This window comes from Heterocephalus glaber, unplaced genomic scaffold, assembly GCF_053883595.1.
Source record: "Heterocephalus glaber isolate CG9 unplaced genomic scaffold, H.glaber_assembly_v1.0 deba00001504, whole genome shotgun sequence".
NCBI classification, from domain to species: Eukaryota; Metazoa; Chordata; class Mammalia; order Rodentia; family Bathyergidae; genus Heterocephalus; species Heterocephalus glaber.
Genome location: NW_028258324.1, coordinates 28,278,314 through 28,302,227, shown reverse-complemented (window position 1 = coordinate 28,302,227; position 23,914 = coordinate 28,278,314). Strand labels below are relative to the sequence as shown.

Below are 23,914 nucleotides of genomic sequence, written 5' to 3'. Positions count from 1 at the left end.
TGCTGTGATCACACTACCAGTGTGCAAAACAAGGCAGCAAGGCAGCATTTATATTAATATCAATGGTGTCTTCATAAAACAGGGGGATTTGTGGGCCAGGGATTTAGCTCAGTGGTTCCACCGCCTGCCTTGCAAGCGCAAGGTCCTGAGTTAGATACCCCGTACCAAAAAACAAAAAAACAAAACAAAACAGGGGAATTTGAACACACATATGCAAACAGTGAGAACCCTACCAGAAGATAAAGGAAGAGTTCATGGTTCTACAAGCCAAGGAAAGCCAAAGATGGCCAGTAAACTTCCAGAAGGCAGGGGAAAGGCATGAAAGAGACTCCCTCAGAGCCTGCAGAAGGAACTTACCCTGCTAATATCGTGATCTTGAACTTACAAGTCCTGTCTCAAATTGACTGGCAATACATTTCTGTTGTTTATGTCACCCAGTTTGTGTACTTTGGAAGGCAGTTCTACAAGTTAATACAACCTCTGAAGCCATTCTACCCAAAACCCAGTACCCATATACCACTTTCCATGCATAGTGTGGATATTTAACCATTTCCTACAATTCTAAGTCCTCTGGAAGGAACATGCACGGTACTTTCTCGGCCTTCTCCATAACATCTGGGAGGGTGGCAGTCCCTACTGCATATGCTGAAATAAGCTCTTGTTGAATTCAACTATGAATTTTCCCTGTCAGCAGATAGTGGCAGGAGAAGTCATGGAGGATGGTGATTGTGTTACCATTTCCACTTCTCCCTTGATAACAGCATGAATCAGAACCCTGATGAGTCAGGGCTCAGCTGTCCTAAACAGCCAGCATATTACCCTTTTCTCTGTCAAAGAGAGGAGCTGAATGCAAAACACTGGCCACTTAGAAGAACTGGATCTGCTAGAGATGTTTATAATAAATGGAAAATAAGTGTATTTATGTATATACAGTAAATCTTAGTAGAAATAATAAAGAAAATGAACAATACCAAGAGATAAAAGGAAATATAGTATTTTTCTTAATATTACTGAGACTTTGTGCTATTACAGTTGTAAAGATATATAGAAGCAGTGATAATTTTTTCTTATATTTCTATTTTTCTTTATTGTAAGACCAAAAAATACAGTATATCAAAATATCCTTAGCACTATTTTTAAAACGGGACACAGTCTAAATACTTAACAGTGGATGAGGTGATTAAGCAAATTATAGCAGAGCAATAGAAGGGACTGACTTCATTACATGCTGCTTAACATTACAAACAGTTGAGTAGATCAATAAAAAGCATATGTTCTATGAGCAAGTATGTGATTTTGGAAGTATTTTGGAAAACGACCTGTGTGCAGCTGAAAACAATGTGTATTCCGATTTTTGGGGGTGGGAACGCTCTGTAAACATCTGTTAAGTCCATTTGTTAGAGTTTGGTTGAGGTCTAGTATTTCATTGGTTATTTTTTGTCTGGTTGATCTATTTGTAACAGTGGGGTACTGAGGTCCCCCACTACTACTGCATGAAAGTGTACATAAGGATCAAATACATAATAGATAATGTGAAATAGGAAGAAAAGGTCCAAAGGGAAAGGGGAAGTGGGAGGCACAAGGGAAAGGAATAAAGGAATAAATATGAGAAAAGGAAAAAAAAGAAACAAAGTCTTTGCAAATAGGGAAGGGTGGAGAGCACGGGAATGGGGAAAATAAGTAAGAATCAAGATATATCATGTAAAGGTACAAATTCCCAATGATGACATGATATTGTACATCTACAATGTACCAATAAACTTAATGAAAAAAAGCATATGTACACAAAAAGAAGTATACTTTAAAGATAAATTATAATAATATAAAATTCCAAGATTATTGACCATACCTTCTAATCTGAAACCTAACACTCCAGATCTAAGCATCTAAAATTTTAAAACATTTAAAATTTCCTAGGCCATCCTTACACATTTGTAATATTTTTGTCTGTCTACTCTAAGTGCTGCCTGTATTACAAGTAGTGGTCTAAATGTTAAAAACAAAACAAAAAACATCATGCTTCTCAAGGTAGCATTTAAAAATTCAGCTGAAAAGAAAAAAAAAAAGCTTTAAAAAGCCTATTGTGGTTTTCCTATTCATTAAAATTTCTTTGAATGAAGGTTATTTCTCTGAAATGACTTTTCCATGAACATAATGAGGAAAAAAGTCATATGCCATGCTCCAAAATAACATGTCCCATCCCTGGAACAGTAGTATTTTAAGCTAGTGAATGAAACACAAGTTTTTAACATTAAAAATTTCGGTATATTAGAAATCAAAACTAAATAAATATGATGCAAATGCTTTACATATCATTTATTATGTATTCAGTAAACTATAAGATGAGCAGGAAACACGAAATCCCTTATATATGCCTTAATTCTAGTGGATCCTGGGGAGAGTCTCCTCTCAGTTCTGTATAAGCTGGTCCCTACTTCAAACTGTAAGAAATGTGAAGTCAATTTCTACCCCAGGACCATAAGGGTAATTTCTCTAATCAAATCAAACTTTTTTGTTTACCTTACACAAAAATAACTATTACTATTTCAGGCACTTGATAGTAAATATCCATCTGAAAGTTGAATCTAGGAATAAAACTAATTTTATACCCTTAAATATTTTATACATTATTTTTAAATTATTGGTACATGTTTGCAGTGCATAATGAATGTAATCCTCATGGGGAGCTGGCACATGTACAGAACATATCTTCACTCTTTTTTCATCCCCTTTTCCCTTCCATCTCTTGGTCCCTTTCCCTTTTCCAAAAGATTTATCTCCCTATTTATTTCCTATTGTCTATCCTTTATTTTGCCTTTACTTAAATATTGGGTTTCTCATGTGAAAGAAACCATGAGATATTTAAGCTTGTATGTCTGATTTATTTCATTTAACATTATGGTCTCAGGGTGCAACCCTTTTCCTACAAATGACTCGGGTTATCCTTCTTTATGGCTGAGCAGTACTCCACTGTTACAGCTTGTGTCTAGATGCACACCCCCCAGCCCCAAAGGCTCATGCAGGCAGAGGTAGGGCTTTTTCAGAGGTGGCTGAATCTAGAATGTGTGATGTGGGGATCACTGACTGGCTTGCCACCTTCCCTAAACTGGATAGCTTAGAAAGAATATACAAGAGGCAGAAAGAAGCTGCTAAGGTCTCCTGGATTTGCTTCTTTGCTACTTTGTTGCTTTGCGACTTTCTGCCTTCCATGAACTGTTTCTCCTCTTAGATCCTGTCTGCCATGCCTCCCTGCCTTGGAGCCAGCTGATTATGGGCTGAAACCTCTCCTTCTTTAACTTTGGATGTCAGGTATTTTGTTTCAGCAACAAGAAAAGTAACTAAGATATCCAATATGTATAAATGCCACTTTTTCTTTATCCAGTCATCTGTTGATGGACATATAAGCTACTTTCAACTCTTAGCTATAATGACTTCTGTAGCTATGAACATGGGTATGCATGTATCACTGTAATATGCTGTCTTTAACTCTTTCAGTAAAATACTGTACCTAGAAGGTGATAGGTCTCCCACCACCTCAGCAGCTATTATGTATAGTAGCTGCCCTCTTCCCTGTGTGACATCATGCCAAGATGGCTGTTCCCACCAAAGAATAAACCCTTCTTCCCAGCATGCCCCTGTTCCTGCCTAGAAAGTAACCTAATACTCGCTCACCTCCTACCACCTAGTGACATCACGGGCTCCTCCATTCCCTAGTCACCACCTCACTCAACCCCACCTCAGCCCCTACAAACCCCACCCCAGTCTCTATAAAAGACTCTCCCTGCCCCGGCCATATTGCTTTTGTCTCTCCTTTGTTCAGAGACAGCCCGGCAGATCTATTCCCCTAATAAAGTCTTGTTGTGGCCTCGTCTGGTCTTGGTCTTCGGCCCTTTTACCTGACAGAAGGGAAATAGATCAGTCAAATTGAAATTCTATTTTCAGATTTTGAGGAATCTCCACACTGATTTTCATGGTGGTTGCACTAGTCTGCATTTTCATCAACAGTGTAAAAGGGTTCTTTCTCCCAATAGCCTGACTAGTATTTTTTATTATGTGATTTCTTGATGATAGCCATACTTTCTGGAGTAAGGTAGAAACTCGGTGTTGTTTTAATTTGCAATTTCTAATGGCCAGAGATGTTAAACATTGTTTTATGTATTTGTTGGCCATTTATACTTCTTCTGAGAAATGTCTACTTACTTCAGTTGCTCTTTTGATTGGGTCTTTTATCTAGGGAGCTCTAACTTCTTTTTAGTTCTTTATGTATCTTAGATACTAGGTCTCTGTCCAAGGAAGGGCTGGCGAATTTTTTTTTCCCATTCTGTAGATTCTCTCTTCACTGCTGGTTGTTTCCTTTGCTGCACAGAAGCTTTTTAACTTGTTAAGATTCCATTTGTTGATTCTTGGTCCTATTTCTTGTACAACTGGTGTTCTGTACAGAAAGTCCTTGCCTACACCACTATCATCAAGAGTTATTTTATCCTCCAGAAGTTTGTTTTAATCTTGTGATCTCTGATCCATTTTGACTTCAATTTAGTGCATGATGAGAGACATAGGTGTAGAATTAATTTTCTGTGTGTAAATAGGCAGTTTTCCCAGCTCCACTTGTTAGAGGCTATCGTTCTTCCAGTATATTTTCTTGGCACCTTTGTCAAATATCAAATAGCTGAATGTGCCAGGAGTTGTTTTTGCATCCTCTATTCTATTCCCTTAATCCACAGGTCTGTTTTTGTGATAATACCATGCTGTTTTTATTACTGTAGCTTTGTAGTATAACTTGAAGTCTGGGATTGTGATGCATCCTGCCTTGCTCTTTGTGCTCAAGACTGCTTTTGCAGTCTTGTCTTTGTCTCTTCTGGCTCCAAATAAATTTTTAGGATTGTTTAGTTCTGTGATAACTTCTATTGGTATTTGATTGGGACTCTGTTAAAACTGTATTATTTGTTTTGCGAGTACGGCCAGTTTGACAATATTGGTTTTGCCTATTCAGGAACAGGGATTCCATTTTCTGATGCCCTCTTCAATCTCCTTTTACAGAGTACTGCAGTTCTCATTGCAGAGGTAGGATTAACTTCTAAGTGTTTAATTTTTCTTGATGCAATTGTGAATGGCATTGTTTTCCTAATTTCTTTCCCAGTGAGTTCATTAGTGGTCTACAGAAATGCTGGTAATTTTTGTGTGTTGATTTTGTATCCAGCTAAGCTACTGAATTTGGTTAATTATAAGAGTCTTGATGGAATTTTTGGGGTCTACTGTGTAGAGGATTATGGCAACTGCAAGTAAGGATAATCTGACTTTTCTCTCCTATATATATCCCTTTTATTTCTTTCTCTAGTCTGATTGCTCTGGCCAATTTTTCAAGAATGTATCAAACAGGAGTGGTGATAGCAGACATCCTTCCCTTGTTCCTGATTTTACAGGAAAAACTTTCAACTTCTCCCCATTTTATAAGATATCAGCTGTTGGTTGTCATAAACGGTTTTTATCAGATTGAAATAAGGTCCTCCTATCTATTTTCTTCAGGATTTTTTATCATGACCAGATGTTGGTTTTTTTCCCCCAAAGGCTTTTTCTAGGGCTATTTAGATAATCATGTGATTTTTGTCCTTACTTCTGTTTATGTGATGTATCACATTTAGAATTTTGCATAGGTTGAATCATCCCTGCATCCCTGGATGCAGTCTACTTGATCATGATGTACGATCTTTTTAATGGTTTGTTGCATTCTGTTTGCTAGTATCTTTTTGAGAATTTTTGTGTCTAAATTAATTAATAACACTGGCCTGCACTTCTCTTTTTTTGGTTGGACCTTGTCTGGTTTTAGAATCAGGGTAATGTTAATTTCCAGGGACTTCCCTTTCAATTTCACTACAGAATCTGAGGAGTATTAGCGTTAGGTCCTCCTTCTAGTTCTTGTAGAATATAGAGGTGAATCCACTAGGATCTGGGTTTTTCTCAGTTGGTGGGTTTTTTTAATTACTGTTTCAATTTCATTGGATTATTCAGGTTTTTATATATCCTTGGTTCAGTTTTGGGAATTCATATGTACCTGGGAAAAGTTAGATTCATGATAAAGAACTACATTAAATATGGAATGGAGTTCAAACTGGGCGAGGCAGAGGCTTGGTAAGGGTACTAGGAATTGTCCTACTTAAGCTGATCACACTGGATTTGTGTCCTATCTGGGCACAGCCCTTTAAGTACTTAATTCTAATCTAATTCTTCCTGATGTACTATTGCATTTCCATGTTGCTTCTGCTTTTCTATAAACTTGTGAAACCATCCATCCTCAAATCGTCCATCCAGTGTTTTCCGGTATGAGACATGGTAGCCTGCTCATCATAGGTAATACTCACAAAATTCACATTGCTGAGTTACATGGAAAAACCTCTCAACTCTTCCTCTTAAGTATAGTGGTACCTCAGTTCATGAACGCTTTTGTTTGCAAACAAATTGGTTCACAAACAGAAGCATTTGGCAAAACTTTGTTTTGGCTGGCAAACTTCCGAGGGTGACAAACATGACCATCTTTTCCACACAAACACAGCCATCTTTTCCAAAATTGTAGAACAAATTAAATTCGTGAACTGAGATATCACTGTATTTATTTTCACGTATATTCCTGACACTATGTGGTAAGTAATATAATCACTGATGATAGTGCTGAGTTCTTCCTTCGAAAAGATATTTACCTAACAGAAAAAGGAGACAATTTAAGTGAAAGTAGTTAAGTAAATAAAAAAATAGGGATATGAAACTCAAAAGTAATGGTTATTGTGAATTACTGAGGTTTATGAAACTGTGATGTCATGTATTATTTCCAAATTTGATTTGTACAGCTAGAGAATTGTATTAAATATCACATGGCTTATCTTATATGAGAAATCCAAAATATAAATAGAGAACAAAACAAAAGATAATAGGAAGTAGGGAGATCTTTTTCAAATGGAAAAGAGAAATGGGAAGAGATGGAATAAAACGAAAAAAAGAAATGGAAATAAAGCTTTTGTTAATGGGATGGGGCTAAGAGGTAGAAGGAGCGGGTAAGGATGAGAAGGGTAGGCAAGGAAAAAATAATTAAGATTTGTTATGTCCATGTACAAACTCCCCACAATAAATGTAATCATTATGCACTGCAATCATGTACTAATAAAAACAATTATGAACTAGATAAAAATTCTGAAAGTAAATTCTAACTGGCTAAAACTACTTTCTTTTACATCATTAAAGACCACATTTTAGAAAGCTCTCCAATGCTTTTTGTAAATAGCAATATAAGATCATCTTCTACACATACATACTAAATCATAATTCTAGCTTTCTTTAAAAGAACTTGATATTTCAATATAAATATTTAAGTCTCCCATGCCTGCCTTGCAAGCACAAGGTCCCAAGTTCAATCCCCGGTACCCCGCCCCCCCAAATAAATAAATAAATAAATAAGTCTTTAAGTCGACGGAATAGTCTAAAATTTTTCAAGAGGAAAATGGTATAACCTATTGAATCACAATATTTGCATTTTTCTATGAAAACATAAAAAATATAATAACAAAATATAATAACAAATATAATAACAAAACTCTGATCTAGTTCTAGGGGAAAACTACTAGGACATATGTAAGCTATTTCAAGTCTTTACAAGCCAATGAACATAAAGAATGCAACCCGCCTTCAAAGAAGAAACCCACATGTCTGAGTCCAAAATACCAGGCCTTACCAAGGGCTGCTGGGGCTGCATTGCTTGGAGACCAAGGGTCTGATTCTGGGGTTGTGAGGACTGCTGGGGCTGGGGAGGCTGCTGAGGCTGTGGGGGCTGCGGTGGCTGCTGGATCTGCAAAAGAAGAAAAAAGATCACAGCCTTAAAGAAAGGGGGTTAGTATTACCTTGGAAGTTCTTTCTCCCATATCTTTTCTCTAATTCTGTTGCACCAAAAATGTGTCATTTTAACAACTGGCTTACTTTCTGAGAAATGTGTCAGTAGGTGATTTTGTCATTGTCTGAATACCATACTGTACACTTACACAAACCTCAATGATATAGCCAACTACACATCTAGGCTTCATGGTTTGTGGAAGTGCATACTCATGTGTGTGTGCATGAACATGTGCCAAAATTACATGAGATTAACTCAAGCACAAGAGAAATACAAGATGTATATGTCTGCTGATGAGGAAACACAATAAACTGTTTTAAATAAACATTTTTTTGAAATAAAAGGAGTGCATTCTAATGTCATAGAAAGTATAGTAAGGAAAAACATAAACCAGAAACACAGTTATTTATGATCATTTTTATTGTATTGTGCACTGAACATAGATGTACAAGTTATACTTTTGTGTGACTGGCTCTGCAGTAGGTCTGTATGCACCAGCATCATCACAAACATTTTTGTGTTGTGTTGATGATAATGAAGGCTATGATCTCACTAGGGTATAGACGATTTTCGGCTCTAGTATAATCTCATGAGACCACAGTGGTATATGCAATCGGTCACTGACCAAAACATCATTTTGTGGACCTGCCTCTTCCACTTTTCCCTTGCCAAACCTCCTTCATCCTTTAAGAATAAGACCTAAACCTGTTTTTCCAGAAAGCCTGCTCAGGTCACTCTGACACCAAGACCTCTTCCTTTGGGGTCAGTGTTCACCATCTATATCATTTTACACTGTCTGGGGATATCTTTTTTAAGTACTGTTTTAACTTCCTTCACATCATTTGCCCTTCCTGTCTATCTGACCAGGTTAGATGAGCACTGCTCAGTAATTATTTTATTCTCTGTGACACTGGAGGTACCTTTTAGGAATTAATTTTTATTCTTTGAAGATATAGATTAGCTCCCATGAGAAGTTGTGAAATAAATTAACAGCATAAAACTAGAAATAATGTCAGAAACAAAATTGGATCAAATATACAGCTCTTGGGAAACACTTCCAAGTCACAGAAAAAACAAACTAGATATTCACCAGGCGGGACATAGACAAGAGGAAAATATAAATAATTGCTATCTCCCAATCACCTTTAAAGCTTCTTCCATATAAATACTTCATCCTTGAGTTATCAACCCAAGATTTTTTTTATCCTTTACATTTTTCCAACTTGGTTTGGAGAATATTCCCCAAATTATGTCTTCTTTAGAGCAAGGCGCTAAATAGCTACTACTAAACAGCATTTCTAAGTGACTCTGCTCATGGATAGGGATTCCTGTCAAGAGATCTGAGTAGGGTTACTCCCAACATGAATAATAAAAAGTTGAACCAGAAAGACATTATTGCAGCTTGACACCAACTATCCATTTGGTGCTCTGCTAACTCTAAGAAAGACGAACCCAACTTAATAATCATACACTTTTTTCTTTATGGAGGCAGCCAGTGACCAAAAGGGATTAAGTGTAATTCAGACTCAGGAACAAATCACTTTTTCATATTTCCAAGGAATCTACTGTTGATAAGAAAAATTACCAAAAGAGCATACTATGCCATTAGGGATAAAAATAAATACTACTCAATAAGGAAAGGTTTTCCATATTTACATCCTTGAAAAAAAAGCCACTGTAAGATAAGGGTAAATAAACAACATAGTAACTTTCCTCAGTGTTTTGGAAGTGAGAGATTTTAAAATGAAGGGAAACACAAATAGTAGCTCTAAAACAAATTCAGAAACATATATCCTCAGAAGTTGGGAAAAATGATGATTTAAGAAAATACCACTATTAATGGTCATATTAATGAAAAGATCAATAGTAACATTACCAAATTAACACTTTACTTGGATTTTCGTATTTAAACATTGCTACACATTTAAGAGGTAGGTATTAAATTATTTCCATTTTATTGATTACAAAGTGAAGAACAGAGTTTTTAGCACCTTGGAAATGACTTCTGTACAATGAATGAGATTGGCCATACTTCCAGAAACCAATTACCAGCTATTATGAGTGTTGTGATACAAATTTTAAAACATTTTATCAGGTCAAAAATTAGGATGCAACTGGCATCTTACAACTAATGACATCATGTGAAACTCAGTTCTACAGAGGATTTGTGTTGGCTTCTGCTTATCACACACTGTTACTATCATCCAGAATTTTGGAGATCAGGCTAGATTCATACCTCAAATCACTTGAGCTTATGGTCACAACTTCCTTCTACTCAAAGCTGAGACACAGAAATCCCTTTGCTATTTCTTCCTGCAGGACAGATTTCTTTCCCACTGATCTCATACCCAGGGTATAGTTCATGGGTACCCCAGCTCACTAAGCTTCCTATTTTCTTTCCTTTTTTGCTGTTTTGGTGATTGAAGCCAGGGCCTTCTCACTGGGTTACATCCTTGGCACTTTTTATTATATTTCATTTTGAGACAAGGTCTTGCTAAGTTAAATTGCCCATTTACATCAAATAAGTAAATGATAGTTCTCTGGATTCTAAAACAGACAAGAATAATATGCCTTTGAATTATCCTCCCTATGTTGCTCCAATTTCATAGTCACTTTTTTGGATTATAGACTTCTAGAAAACTGGTGAAAGCCTTGGAAGTTCAGGAGCTTTTTGGTCTGCATGCATGTTTTGTGCATATGAAATTCTCCACTCAAACTGAAGGCACCTAGTTGAACAGCATCTGGGCAAGCTGAGACCTACTATTAAAATAAAGGCATCCATATGATCCCCTGAATCTGTGAAAGAGGAAGGAAGCTCTGCAAAATGTCCTCTCCTATCCATGACCTGGCAGATGCACAATAAAGGAGAACTTTTGCCAAGTTTGAACTAAGTTGCACCAGTTCAGCTACTAGTGTCAAAGATACAGGGCTCCTTGGACTAGGCAATTAAAATCTAATGGATTTTTATTTTGTAAGACTGTTGCACATTTGCAGTGTTTGAAGGGTGACCCACAGCTCACATATTCCTGCCCCCTACCTGGAGGAGTCTCTGCTGCTGTCGAGGTTGTGGCTGTCTGGGTCTCATGGGGTCCTGAGGCAGGGACACCACGAGGTTTGGATGTGCAGAAGGCAGAACAGCATCAATTCCCCCAGCCACCAGAGGGCTCTGCTGTAAAGCCTGATGGTTCAGTCTGTTGAAGAATAATGCAACCTGTTTTCAGACCCATGTGTACCAACAAATTTTTAATCAGTGCCACTAGCACATTACATTCATCCACAAAGAAAATATACGTGTCCAATAACTACTTGTACAATTCAAATGAGACAAAGACCAAGAGTAAAATAAGAGATGCAACCACATGATAAAAAGGTCAACAAGCACTCTATTTAAGGCAAAATCGCAATCATATATAAATTACTTATTAAAAATTAAATAGGTTTTAATAATAAGTGACATTAACTGAACATTTACTTTGGAGCAAGCACTGTGCTAAAGGTCTGAAATGTATTATTTCATTTACAGTCCTCTGAGATCAGCACTTTTGTTATCCTAACTTTAAAAATGAGAGAACAGAGACAAAGAAGTAATTTAACTAGGTTACTCAAAACACAAAGGGCATAGGTGGGATGCGATCCTAGAGTTTTCAAGCTATGAAGTTTAAGCTCTTAGGCTATGCTATGCAGCAACTTATTATAAAAATAGTAAATACAGTGAATATTTTCCAAATTAATTTATTTTCCCTAACTCTCCAGTGATTACCTGGAGTTGACATGAACCCACTGATGGTGTACATGGGAGCCATCCAGCTGTCCACTATGCTGCAAAAGTCTGCATGACCCTTAGTCTTTAAGGACAATACTATCCAATAGCTTTTCCTATGATGACTAAACTGATTTCTGTCACTGCTTTCCAAGAGGACAGCCAACAGCCATCATGGCTACTTATATCATTTTCAGGTATAGGTGTAAAACAAAAATGCAGGGCTCCCTCATCAAAAATCAGTAAGAATATCAAGAAATAACAAAACATCAAGCCAAGAATGGGCCCCTTATAAACATAGAGCCCTGTGTGACTACACAGGCCACAGTTTCAAAGCTGGCCCTTTTGGCCATGTTTGGCCACTAAATACTTGAAATGTGACTAGGGTAATGGAGAAACCAAAGATTTAATACAATTTAATAAGTCTAAATTTAAATAGCCACATTGGATTGTAGCTACAGTAATGGGCAGCACAGTTATACCCTAAGTCTAAGGAATCTAATTAAAACAGGAGCCAAAAAGAGTTTATTATGATCCTGTTTTACTACTCATCCCTGAGGAGAAAAAGGCAGAAACTAAGTTTTAGCAAAATTTTTATATTATGCACAATTAGTATTGAAATTAAATATTATGACACTTATCTACAAATTGTAAGAAGGCACTGCTAAAAATGGTCAAGTTTTTCTCTTAGATGGTTTAGTTAAAAAAAGAGAAAAGACATAAGAAAAGATAGTATATTAAGAGTTCACATTCTAATATCATCTAAAAATATTATGTCTATACCATGGAAGAAGTGGGTCAAAACTACAGGGCCTTAAATAAAATAGACAAGATGAGATATTCTTTATTTTGAATCTTTCCCTGCATCCTACTAAAAATGAGAAGCCAGAATATAAAGTATACGCAAATATATAAGATCATAGAAATCCCTTATATCACTAATATACCATGGCCTAGGAGAAGTATAACAATATATCAGAATGTGAGTGTTCACTATTGCAATCATTATTTCTATTGGTATCACCTCTGAGAACTCGTCAAGGGCTGCAGGTACGGAGAGGCCTGCTGCTGCACATAGCCGCTTGGCTGCTGCTGAATCTGTCTGAGTCTCTCCATTAGCGCAGGGCTGGAATGTGCAGCCGGGTAGACCCTGGAGTTGTAGCTGGGAGACAGGACCACACCACCAGCCTGTTGCTGTGCTGTTTGTTGCAAAGGCATCTGTGTTCCATACATCGTATACCCCTGGGGCATGGTCTGCAGGGAGGCACAAGGGAGAAAGTCAGAGCTCCATTTCATCACCCAGATTTCACTAACATACATTGGGCCGATGCAAACACATGAGGACCTCTGTGAAATTTTTCAAAGACCCTTCTGCCTCAAAATATAAAAAAGACTTCTGTACTGAAGGCAGGCAGTCTACCAAGAAAGCTATAGAATGAACTGGTTGTATAATGATTCACCAGAAATTTCAATTTAAAAATAAATGAATTCTCATTTGGTTAAACTGGCTTTTAAGATCAGCTGCTTATTTTGGGGAAAGGGAAGCCTATGTTTCTGTACAGAAATAATTAATATACAGATGACATCAATGTTCAACAGATCCCAAACATCATTAATATCACTACTAAAATTACTCAAAAAGGTATCCATGCTCAATATAAATTAAAAATATAGTTTCCCAATATATAACTACATCTTTAAGTCTGATGGATGTGTCAGTAGTTACTAATCAGTTATAAAACAAAACAACCATTAACAGCAGGAAGGATGCTATTAATAGCAGGAACAACTGATGACTGTTCAATGCCCTCTTGAGTTGCTTAGACCACTGCTCCTTTCAGTACTCTACCATTAATAACTGGAACACTTAATTTTTTCTAGTCAATATTAATATACAAGTAAGGTACTTATTTCTCTAAAGCTTGACACCTTATGTAAAAAAAAAACAAAACCCTGAGGTCCTATTGGATCATAAGATACAATTTATATAACAGAATGCTGATTAAAGTAGAGCACTATTGAAACCTCAAAGCACCACACCTTAAGGTCATTTTGTGCCTCTGACTTTTTTTTTTTTTTTTTTTGAGACAGGGTCATGCTATGTAGTTCAGGCTGGCCTTGAACTCACTGTGTAGCCCAGGCTGGCCTTAAACTCTCAGGATCCTCCTGCCTCCCAAGTGCTGGGATTACAGGTGTGCGCCACCATGCCCAGCTTTATGCCTCTGACTTGGAAGACAGAGTAAATATAATGAACTTCCAGCAGACAGCACGAATTGTTCCAGACTGAAGGCCTCTGTGCCTGGGAGACCAAACATGATTTAATTTCAGCTGTGGACCCAAAATGAACTGACAGCCCCATAGGAGTCTTGCTAACAACACAGAGGTCCTGACTATGAGAAGAAAGGGTTAAGAGTATATGGATGCAGAAATAACAAAATTATGAGTTGTTGAAGATTCACATTATATTAAGGCAAGTATATAATTTGCTGAGAATTTACTGTGTACATGGTGCTATGCTAATTCCACGGGTTGTCTTAAACCTTCACATCCTTTACCTTAGTTTGCAGACAAGAAAACCAAACCTCAGAATAACATCTGCCATTATTATTATATCGTTAAAAATTATTTACATTTTTAATTCAAGATTCTTTGAAATGACAATTATGATCTATAAGGAGAAGTAACTAAGGTCTAGATCTGATAGGGAGTTGCTATCTGATTTATTGGTTTTTCTACTTCAAACAAAGAGCATTAAAAAACTCCTGCAGCAACTAGGAAGCAAATGTTGGTACCTGTGCTTGCTGCAGCCCTGGATACTGGGGGAGTTGAGGGGAGGGTCTAGCTTGTGCAGCAAAGAGAGCAGCCTGGTCCCCTGGCTGGCCCTGGAAAACAAAGCCGAGGTAAACTCTTGATCATTGCAGTTACATGTCTGAGTTGAGCTTCTGGTCATTAATCCAAATAAACCAAGACATCAAGTCTCACTACAGGAATACAGAACTCACAGACTTTCAAACTGCACTAGACTAGTTCTCATCAATTTCCTATGTATGTATAGAGTACTGAATTTTTCTTCTTGGAAGACTGCAGATGCTCCCAAAGATAACACAGACATAAACAGAATCCTAAGTTACCAAGAGGCCGTACAGCAGAGAGGCTCTCTGAGTCTCTCAGTGTGAAATCTGGAACCACAGGGCTGTACCACCCAGTGCCTCTACAGGGAAAAAACTGGTATATGCAAATGGCATATAAAAATTTCATGACTTCTTAATGAGGTTTCTTCACAGCGACCTAAAAATTGCCTATTTAGGCATGTATTCAAAGGAAAAATTTGGTACCTAGTATGACTCTAATAATATCAGAGAAGCGGTGGTGAACCTATGGCAATGTGCTGTAGATGGTTGGTTGTTGTCACTGAAAGCTCTAAAAGGTTTGCCATCACTGAATTAGACTACAGTCAATAAAAAGACTATAAGTCAATAGCAAATAAAATTCTAACTAAGTACATGTAAAATAACACCAATTAATATCTTTCATCAAGCTTAATACATGTTTTAGACATAGGAAAATAAATATATTGATAAGAACAGTGATACACAGTTTTATGTTTTGATGGCAGAAGTTATTTTAAGGAAGCCTGCAGCAATAATTATAGGAAACACCTAGCTTCCTACTATCTGTGGGTTTTTGCAGAACTTATTTTAAATGTTATTTTAAAATGTGTTAAATTATAGTTAGATAAAACATTTTAATGTGTTTGGGAAGTAATGTACGTATTCTGAGCAAGGAGAAAGGGAGAAACATTTAGCTTAAGAGGACGTACACCAACATCATTAACAATGCAATGTATGCCTGTATGTGGGCTTTTCTTTCTAATACCCATTTTCTCAAAAGAGTTCTCCAGGGAAAAGAACCTTCCCCATGTTCTTCAGACAGGAAAGCCAGGCTCAAAGAGCCTAAGGAGTGTGGCAAGCTCACTCAGCCAGTCTGTAGAGCCATGATCTCAACTCCAGGGAGTCTGACTCCACAGCCCAGAGCTTCTTCTGTTGAGAAGAGATGCCTCCATATGTAATATTAAAGACAAAAATATTTTAAGTACTCACTGGATGCTTATTCTTTAAAGACTTACAGTCTCGGGCTGGGGATTTAGCTCAGTGGTTCAGTGGTTTCGCTGCCTGCTGTGCAAGCGCAAGGACCCAAGTTCGATCCCCAGTACCAAAAAAAAAAAAAAAAAAAAGACTTACAGCCTCTTAAAATCACCCCGATAAGAAACCTAAGGGAGAGCCTCTATTAAGACTTGTTAAGTATACTGCAACCTAATTTATAAACCACATGGGTCACTGGGGATCATTGATAAAACTGCAACCTCTCCTAAGGTGATTATCTATCTATAGATCAGTAAAACACAAATTTCTATGTGTACCTACTCTGGTATCTGTTCATGACAGCTTCAACAACAATCTAAATTTCCAGAATAGGGTTACATGAAGATATACTCATTAATCTGTTAAATACTATTTCCAGATGATTGGGTCTAAGAAAAATAGCCCAAATTCCTTGTGTGGTCACAGGGACCCTAAATCTATTCTGCTCAAGGTATCCAAAAGGTTCTTAATCATCCAAAACTGATCACCGGAAACATTAAATCAACCAGATCTTTAAATGTCACTTTTTAAATCAATTCTTCTTGACATTAACTTCCTATAAGGTCCCTGAGACATATTTTTGTGCTTACCTGTGGGAACAAATACATGTATATTAAAAAAATACATGTATATAATCATTTTTACACAACAGAAGAAAGCTGAACTACTCATATGTGAGTTAGAATATTGGGATCAACAGGTAATCTGTAATTCACATGCCCTGTTTGAGCTTTGAGGGAAACAGGTTGTGATCTGTATGTGACAAATGCATATAAATACATAAAACAGATCTCTTCTAACTCTACTCCCCCTTTGCTTACTGAAGAACCTTGTGGAATATACTAAAACTTACATGGTGTGTGTGTGTAGGGGAGTAGAATACTAGGAATAAGATATATTTGAGCTACTGGGAACACTTATTGACAATGCTTTAAGATCACAGAAATTTAAGAAATATAAACTAAAACTTATTTTTCTACATAAAATACCACAAAAACTAACATTCAAGGAAAGGGACTATAATTTTAAAAGAAACAAGGAGAAAGGAAAAAAATTGAGATACAATTTTGACATGCTAAAATTCACCTTTAGATACTATGTGGACATACTATGTTCCCTCCCAACTGTCAGTTTTTCCTAATATATTAAATACCATAGGAAGTAACTGAGATATGCAATATTCACCCTGAGAAAATCACAAACATTCCAAGGTGGTTAGCACTCTCCAAGTTCTCTATGAAAAGTCTTGTCATCGTGGCTTGTCCTGAAAGGAAAATACCCTTATCTTTCCTACAAGCCTCAAACAGATTCCTACTTTTGCTTCTCCAGAATAATGCCAGGAACACATTATATCAATTTTTAAAAATAATTCAACTTGTTGGGGAAAAAATAAGTTATTTAAAAACTTGAAAGAGTTTTAAATATTCAAGGACCACAATGTAGGAATGAGTAGAAAAAACTAAACACTGAGAATTGGAGATTTTTTAGTATTGGAGTATTTTTAGTAGGGCACAGTTTTGGTTGTGTTAAACCATGAATATACTATATAATGTATCATCCAAACTGGATAGACCAGGACAACAGAAAAACGTGAGACTGTGCCCAGCAAATAGGGCACATAGTCACTTTGGTTATCTGTTATTTTCTGAAAACATATTAAGGTTCACTAATTTTCTTAATTTTGAGGAAGGGCTTTGCATAGTTGTCCAGGTTGGCTTTGAGTTTCTGATCCTCCTGCCGCAGCTTCCTGAATAGATGAGATTATAGGCATGAGTTATAGTTCCAGTTATTTATTTTTTTATCAGTTTCTAGCACCAGTGTCTGCACAGAGTAAATGCTCAGTAATTTAAAGATCCAGAGGTAAACTAGGATTTATATTTCAGCATAGGGCCAGAGATTTAGCTCAGTGGTTCCGCCACCCGCCTCACAAGCATAAGGTCCTGAGTTCGATCCCCGGTACCAAAAAAAAAGTATATTTCAGCATAAATGACTTTACCAAGGGATTTCCAATTGCTTTGTAGTTTCCACCACTACCTTTTGTTTTGAAAACTCATTTAATGTTAGCATCTATCATGCTAATGATTTCTTTCTGCCTGCACTAATGTCTGGAAAGTTACTCAATTTCTCTTTCTTTATTCTGCTTGAAATAATGAAAAACAACATTAAGTTTATATCTTTATAAATGGAAAAAGGACAGTACGAGTAAGGCATCTTCCCCTACTCCCCCAGTACTGGGATCATAGGTGTGTGCCAACAGTCCTCGCTAGAGCTGGTTTTTGATGGAATATTTGTGTCTAGCCAAGTCCCATATGACTTCAAGCATATTAGCATATTACTAGGGGAGAATGTAAGACATCTGCGCCCCTGCTGGAGCTCTTGTGGCTCAGATATCTAGTTTATATACAGTAAGGAAATGATTTCCAGACAAATGGGAAATTCTAATGGTCAGACAAGCTGTTCTCTACTTTGCTACCTGAGTTAATTCTCACACGTCATTTTCATGCATTTTGCTTTAGGTTTGCCTCTATATACGAAATGTAAATAAATCTAAAATTTTCACTTTCTAAAAACTCCTAATGAAACTGTGCTGTTCAGCATTGAGTCATCTTCCTACCTTTCACAGGACAATTCTCTTTCTTGTTGCAGTATTTTAAATGAGACAGGAGAAGTAGGTATGGTCAAAGAGATGCTGACTTAGAAGCCTTTTACAACATTTGAATCTATGCCTCCAGTAAGTTTAAAATTTTTGATAAATCATCCTCAAACATCATTTTTATTTTTGGGGGATCCTGTTTTGTCTATATTAGAAACTAATCCCTCAATTAACTGAGCACATATCTATTTCTAAAAAAAAGGACTGGTTATACTTTTAATTAGCAGTCAGTATGCATTATAAGCAGCAACATTTCACAATCAGGAAGTTTCCTATATGTACATTCAATTTACTAGTAGTTATTTCTTCAAATTCTTAATTAGTAACTTGCAATGGTTTTAAAGGTTGTAAAGAGATAAGTTTGTATCTGGAAAACCACAGCCACATTTTGTAACTGTTTCTGAAAATTCTGATTTTGGAAAATTTATAAGTGAAATATTCACACAATGAAAATCAGTAGGTAATATTTTATGAGTCACCTAGTAGAAAGGGTTTTGTTTATAACTCCTAGTCTGAAGTTTACTGAGTAGTGGTGCCCAAGGCTCAACAACACACAGTGTAAATGAGAAGCTATGGTCATCATGTCATACTAGCTAGTTTTGGTTGCAGACAACAGACACAGAAAAAATTCTGTAACTGTAAGAGGTTTGTTGATCACTTATATTTAATATTTTTTAATGTTTCACTTCAAATAAAAGTTGGTCGGAAATCATTTAATGCTAAATGCTAGAACATCCTGATTTATTCTAAAATAAACAAATCTCCCAAAACAATGAATCTTTATACTTTAATAACATGTCCATAAATTATGAATGTAACAACTATAAATATTGAAGTATATATTCATTAAATTCCTAATATAAGTATTTATTCATTAAATTCCTACAGTATATATTCATTAAATTCCTAAAATGGGATGATGAATGTAACAACTGGCTGGCTAAACATATTCATTTAATTCTTAATGTGAGAGAATATTAAAAAATAAGAAATGTAAAAAGGATAGCAAAGACATTTCTACTAATTTGAATGAATTTTTAAAAATCACAGAACCTTCTTTTGACTTTAAATATTTAATAAAATATTTTGTCTGCAGGCATACTTTTTTAGACAAAAGTAAATGACTGGTGCAAGTTGTTTTCCTCTGAATGACATTATTACCTGAATGCCCTACAAAAAAATGTTATCTCCAAAATATTTTTAAATTGTCATCTAATTCAAGTTTTTAAATAAAAAATCTCACTTGCTCTGTAATATGCCATAAAATGTCAAGAAAAATTGAGTATTTTCCGTTAAGTTTCCGAACTTTGATCTACTGAGATAACTTTTGGAAAAACTGCCTATATAACAAGTATTTAATAAGCAATGTATTTTTAAAGTTTGAATATACAGTGAAGGATATGTTCATGAAAGTATAAATAACGTTACCCCTTAAAATGTCAGTGAAACAAGTTGACTTACATTCACATCTGAGATGTGTGCTCTTTTTTATTCTAATGCTCCTTGGGTTTATGTTGTGAGTTGGCTACCTGATACAGAAACCTATAAGTAATTTAATGCAAAACATGCATTCTTAGCTAGCCCAGGCAAAGCAATATAGGTGAAGTCTCATAACATGCATGCACAAGACCTATGCTCAAAAGGAAAAAAAAAAACTTCTCCATACTGGAAAGGAAAAAGAGATGATGCATTTGTTAAGAATTTGGGAATAGCCAGTGAGTGGGATGTGATGAGGAGGGTGTATTTCATAACAATCACAGTTTTCATTATCTTGCATTGGCCTATAAATCAGCATGCCATGCGTTCTTCTACTGATGATGTAAATTACCACAGAGAGAAGCAAGAGCTCAGGAATAGATGGGTTCAAAACTGGGACTGAAATGAAGGTGCACAAACTGGTCTATGCTCTCATGACATTTATTGGTATTTATACCATACATGAATATAATGAAAATCATAAAGTGATCACAGAGGAAAACTTTCAGAAAAAAAATTCCATTAAGTTGAACATGGTCAATGCATTCATAATTCTGCATTATAGTCTCAAACATAAACCAAGTAACGGTGAAATGAATATTGTAACTATTACCAGTTATAAGAAGAAAAAAAAATCACTTCTCATTCTGATGTTCAAATGATAATGCTATAAAGATTTACTTTAAAAAAAAGGGAGGAAAAAAAAGAAAAAGGAATGCCAGCAGGGGTGTTACCATTATGTTGTCAAAGTCTTCCAGAAGGGAGACAGCAGAGCTACAGAAGTCCTATAGAAAGGGGACAGCAAGAAAACGGCAGACAACACAGATAAGATTTTTTTAGCCTAATGATGTGGGAAGCCAAAATACATATGAAATATTTCACTTTAAAACAATGTTTTAGGGAGTCAAGACCCAGGCCCTATAGATTAATCTCTATGTCAAATGACCTACAGGTTAGGGGTTAGGGCATTAATAAATAATATGGTTATATTTATATAACTCTATTCCTATACTGTAATGGAACAGCACAACTTGAAAGTAAGATGGTGATATAAAAAAAAAGAAGTAGGGAAGTATCAGACACAGACCCTCACTAAAACTAAGTAAGAACACTTGGGGACCAGATTCCTTCACAGCTAAAATCCTCTGGAGCACATTAATTAATGTAGGTCCCATTAAACAGACAGGATAGTAAGTGAACAAATCAACAGGTCATAAGTTGTTGGAAGACACAATTAGATAGTTCCATGGCCAGTAAATGCAAGTGAACACAGAGCATCAGGCTAACCACACATTTAATTGACCACAACAGACAACAAATATAAATAAATTTATAGTGCTATCACTGTTTACACATGCACAGGAAACATGATTTGGAAAACACAATGAATACCTGAGGCGGGGTGCTACTTCACAGGTAAATGATTCACTTGTTTAACCATTTTTATAACTGGATTCCAAGGGATACAGTGACTGAAATATCAAAAATCTCCCTGAGCTCACTGAGTTTGGAGTTAGACATAAAGCCAAGCATTTTCAGAAAAAGTGTTTTACTATGCTAAGGATTGGAAAATATAGGAAGAATTTTCTGAGCAAATAATAACTATTTTCACCATTTTTGTTATAGGTACATAATTCATCAACTTTGTACATTCATGTTTATTTTATTATACTCTATCTGTATTCTTGAAATACATCATTAAAGAGTGAGTGGGAGGGAAAGAGGAAAAGAAAGAAAAGTAACATAATCCAAAATGGTAACATATCCTTAGGGTATCAGTCACTGAACCAAGGCTGTTTGCTCAACTTAAATGTGCCTCATCAACTCAAAAGGCCTATTTTCATGAAGTCACAGATACTCTTTTGCCAACAAGCTACCAGTTCAGGGAGGTTCTGGCTCAATAGTCCTTCCTTCCTTTAATTACCTAATTCCTTCATTTGGACATAAAAACGATGAGACCTGCTCCATAGTTGACAACCTAATCTGCTTACAAGTTCCTACTAGCTATAAGTGGGCATTTCTGCCCTCTGTCAGAAATCTTCCCTTTACTTTCATGAAAATCCAAGTTACCAGTAGCTTGTACCCAACTGCTTTCTTCCAAAGCTGTCTCAATATATTTAAGCTACACACTTATTTTTTGTCTATCTTCTCTTAGATTCTTAAATGGTTTGGCACTAATTACTACAAACAATAGCAAAATATTTTCATGTACGGAGAGAGAGAAATCAAGACAAAATGCCACCACCAATCAAGGTGTAAAATAAAGCTCCTTTCCTGTATCAAAACTTGAGATTCTTTCTGAAAGCCCTTTCCTTAAATGATTGATATTGTAGAGGTAGGGAAGAAAGTTCCTGCTCTCAGAAGAAAAGCACTGAGTATAGAAAAGAAATGGGAAAAAATAATGCAAGCAATGTTTTTTATCATTATAACCAATACTATATGTTCTGTGATAGTTCTCATAGAATATACAGAAAATAAAATAGCATACTTTCCACACTGAAATTGGAATGAGTCCCTCTAAAGTGTGATTCACAGAATTTAAATATAAAAACATACTCTAAAAAACTAAAAGGAATCCTAGAAGAACTAAACAATACTCCTTTTAATTAACCTGTTCTACTACTGCCACTGAGTAAATGATTGTTAAGTCAATATTATTAGAGACAATAAAATTATGCAAAAAGCATTTGATATGCATTTATTCTCTTTTAATGCTTAACGTATTCTTAAAAGATTACTTTTAAATAAGAAAACTATGAATATAATACTAAAAGAACAGCAACAGTAAGTATAGCAGCTAACATTTTTGAGCACTTACTATGAGCCAGCCACTCTTCTAAGGGCTGTTACATGTATTAATCATTAATTTCACAACCATTCTGTCAAAGTATTAGATTAGTTTCCAGGGTTCACAGATGAGGCTCTGAGCACAGAGAGATAATGCAACAAGTCTACTGAATCTCTTCTGAAGAACAGACAATGAGTAAGGAATGGAGGTAGGTCATTCTTTGGGCATGTCCTCAGATACTAAAGCTGTAAAAAAAATACACTCAATTACAATTTGACTAGACACTGAGACACTGTATTAGACCATCCTGGGAAAACAGAAGATGGTCCATACCAGAAAACTCCATGACTCACTCAAGCTCACAGATGCTCTCGGCAGTGAAACTAAAGGGTTATTTTACAATGTTATGCTAGTTTTCATTATGTATCGGCAAAAGCTAGCTGGTTTCTGAGTATGTCAACCTTTACATATGAGGTAGAAAGAGTAAAAGGACTGCAACATAAATTCAGGAATTTGTCTCCTCTTATGCATGTAGGTTTTGAAGACAACCACTGAAGAGGTCACTGCAGGGGTGAGGTCACTGCAGGGGTGAGTAGCCAGAGCAACAGCTGAGTGTGTGGATAAAAATCACCTGCTGAAAACTCAAACTACCAGGAATCTCTAGGCTTCTGAAAAGAGCTGCTCATTTGATGAACATCAAATTTGTATTTGTATTTTGATTTGTATTCTGTGCTTAGTAGATGAAAGGATGACACAGTGTAGAAGATATTAAAAAGCCTAATGCTTGACCGCAAAAGAAATGTAGGTTACTGAAAAACTGCCCTTGGAAGCAGTCACACCCAAGGTCTGGAGAAATAATCTGTAACAAAGAGCTGCTGAAATTCCCCAATCAATTATGAAGATTAAGAATAATAGAAATTATCCAATATGCTTCTACATTACAGGAAATGGGTTTCTGGAATAATGAAATTACTAATGACAGGAGAAAAAGAGCATCTATTTTTCTCTATAAGATGCCCAAAACTGGGAGGAGTTATTAGCCTTTGTACAGTGAAAAAAATTCACCTCATTTGTCAGTATTTAACCTGAGAAAATATTACTTCCAAAATTATAATCAACCTTTCTGTATTGTTTCTTATCATAAAATGGACAGTACTTAGAAAAGCAACCAATTGTGCCTAACATCATATACTATAACAATTTAGCAATATTATTTATAGTC

The 23,914-nt window shown here is 36.0% G+C and overlaps 1 protein-coding gene across 14 annotated transcripts in view; it reads right to left on the bottom strand.

Annotated features, from left to right (window-relative positions):
- Window positions 1-23,914, bottom strand: part of Med12l (mediator complex subunit 12L) — a 314,799-nt gene that overhangs the window by 10,806 nt on the left and 280,079 nt on the right. For 10 of the 14 annotated variants that reach the window (XM_087186351.1, XM_021253159.2, XM_087186356.1 and 7 more), the window contains 5 exons: window positions 20,639-20,689; window positions 14,426-14,515; window positions 12,658-12,887; window positions 10,911-11,064; window positions 7,718-7,831 (listed from right to left, as the gene is read on the bottom strand). In XM_087186351.1, the coding sequence (XP_087042477.1) occupies window positions 7,718-7,831; window positions 10,911-11,064; window positions 12,658-12,887; window positions 14,426-14,515; window positions 20,639-20,689 (639 nt within the window). The remainder of the gene's footprint in view (window positions 1-7,717; window positions 7,832-10,910; window positions 11,065-12,657; window positions 12,888-14,425; window positions 14,516-20,638; window positions 20,690-23,914) is intronic. The other 4 variants (XM_087186357.1, XM_087186358.1, XM_021253160.2 and 1 more) reach the window with 2 other exon arrangements.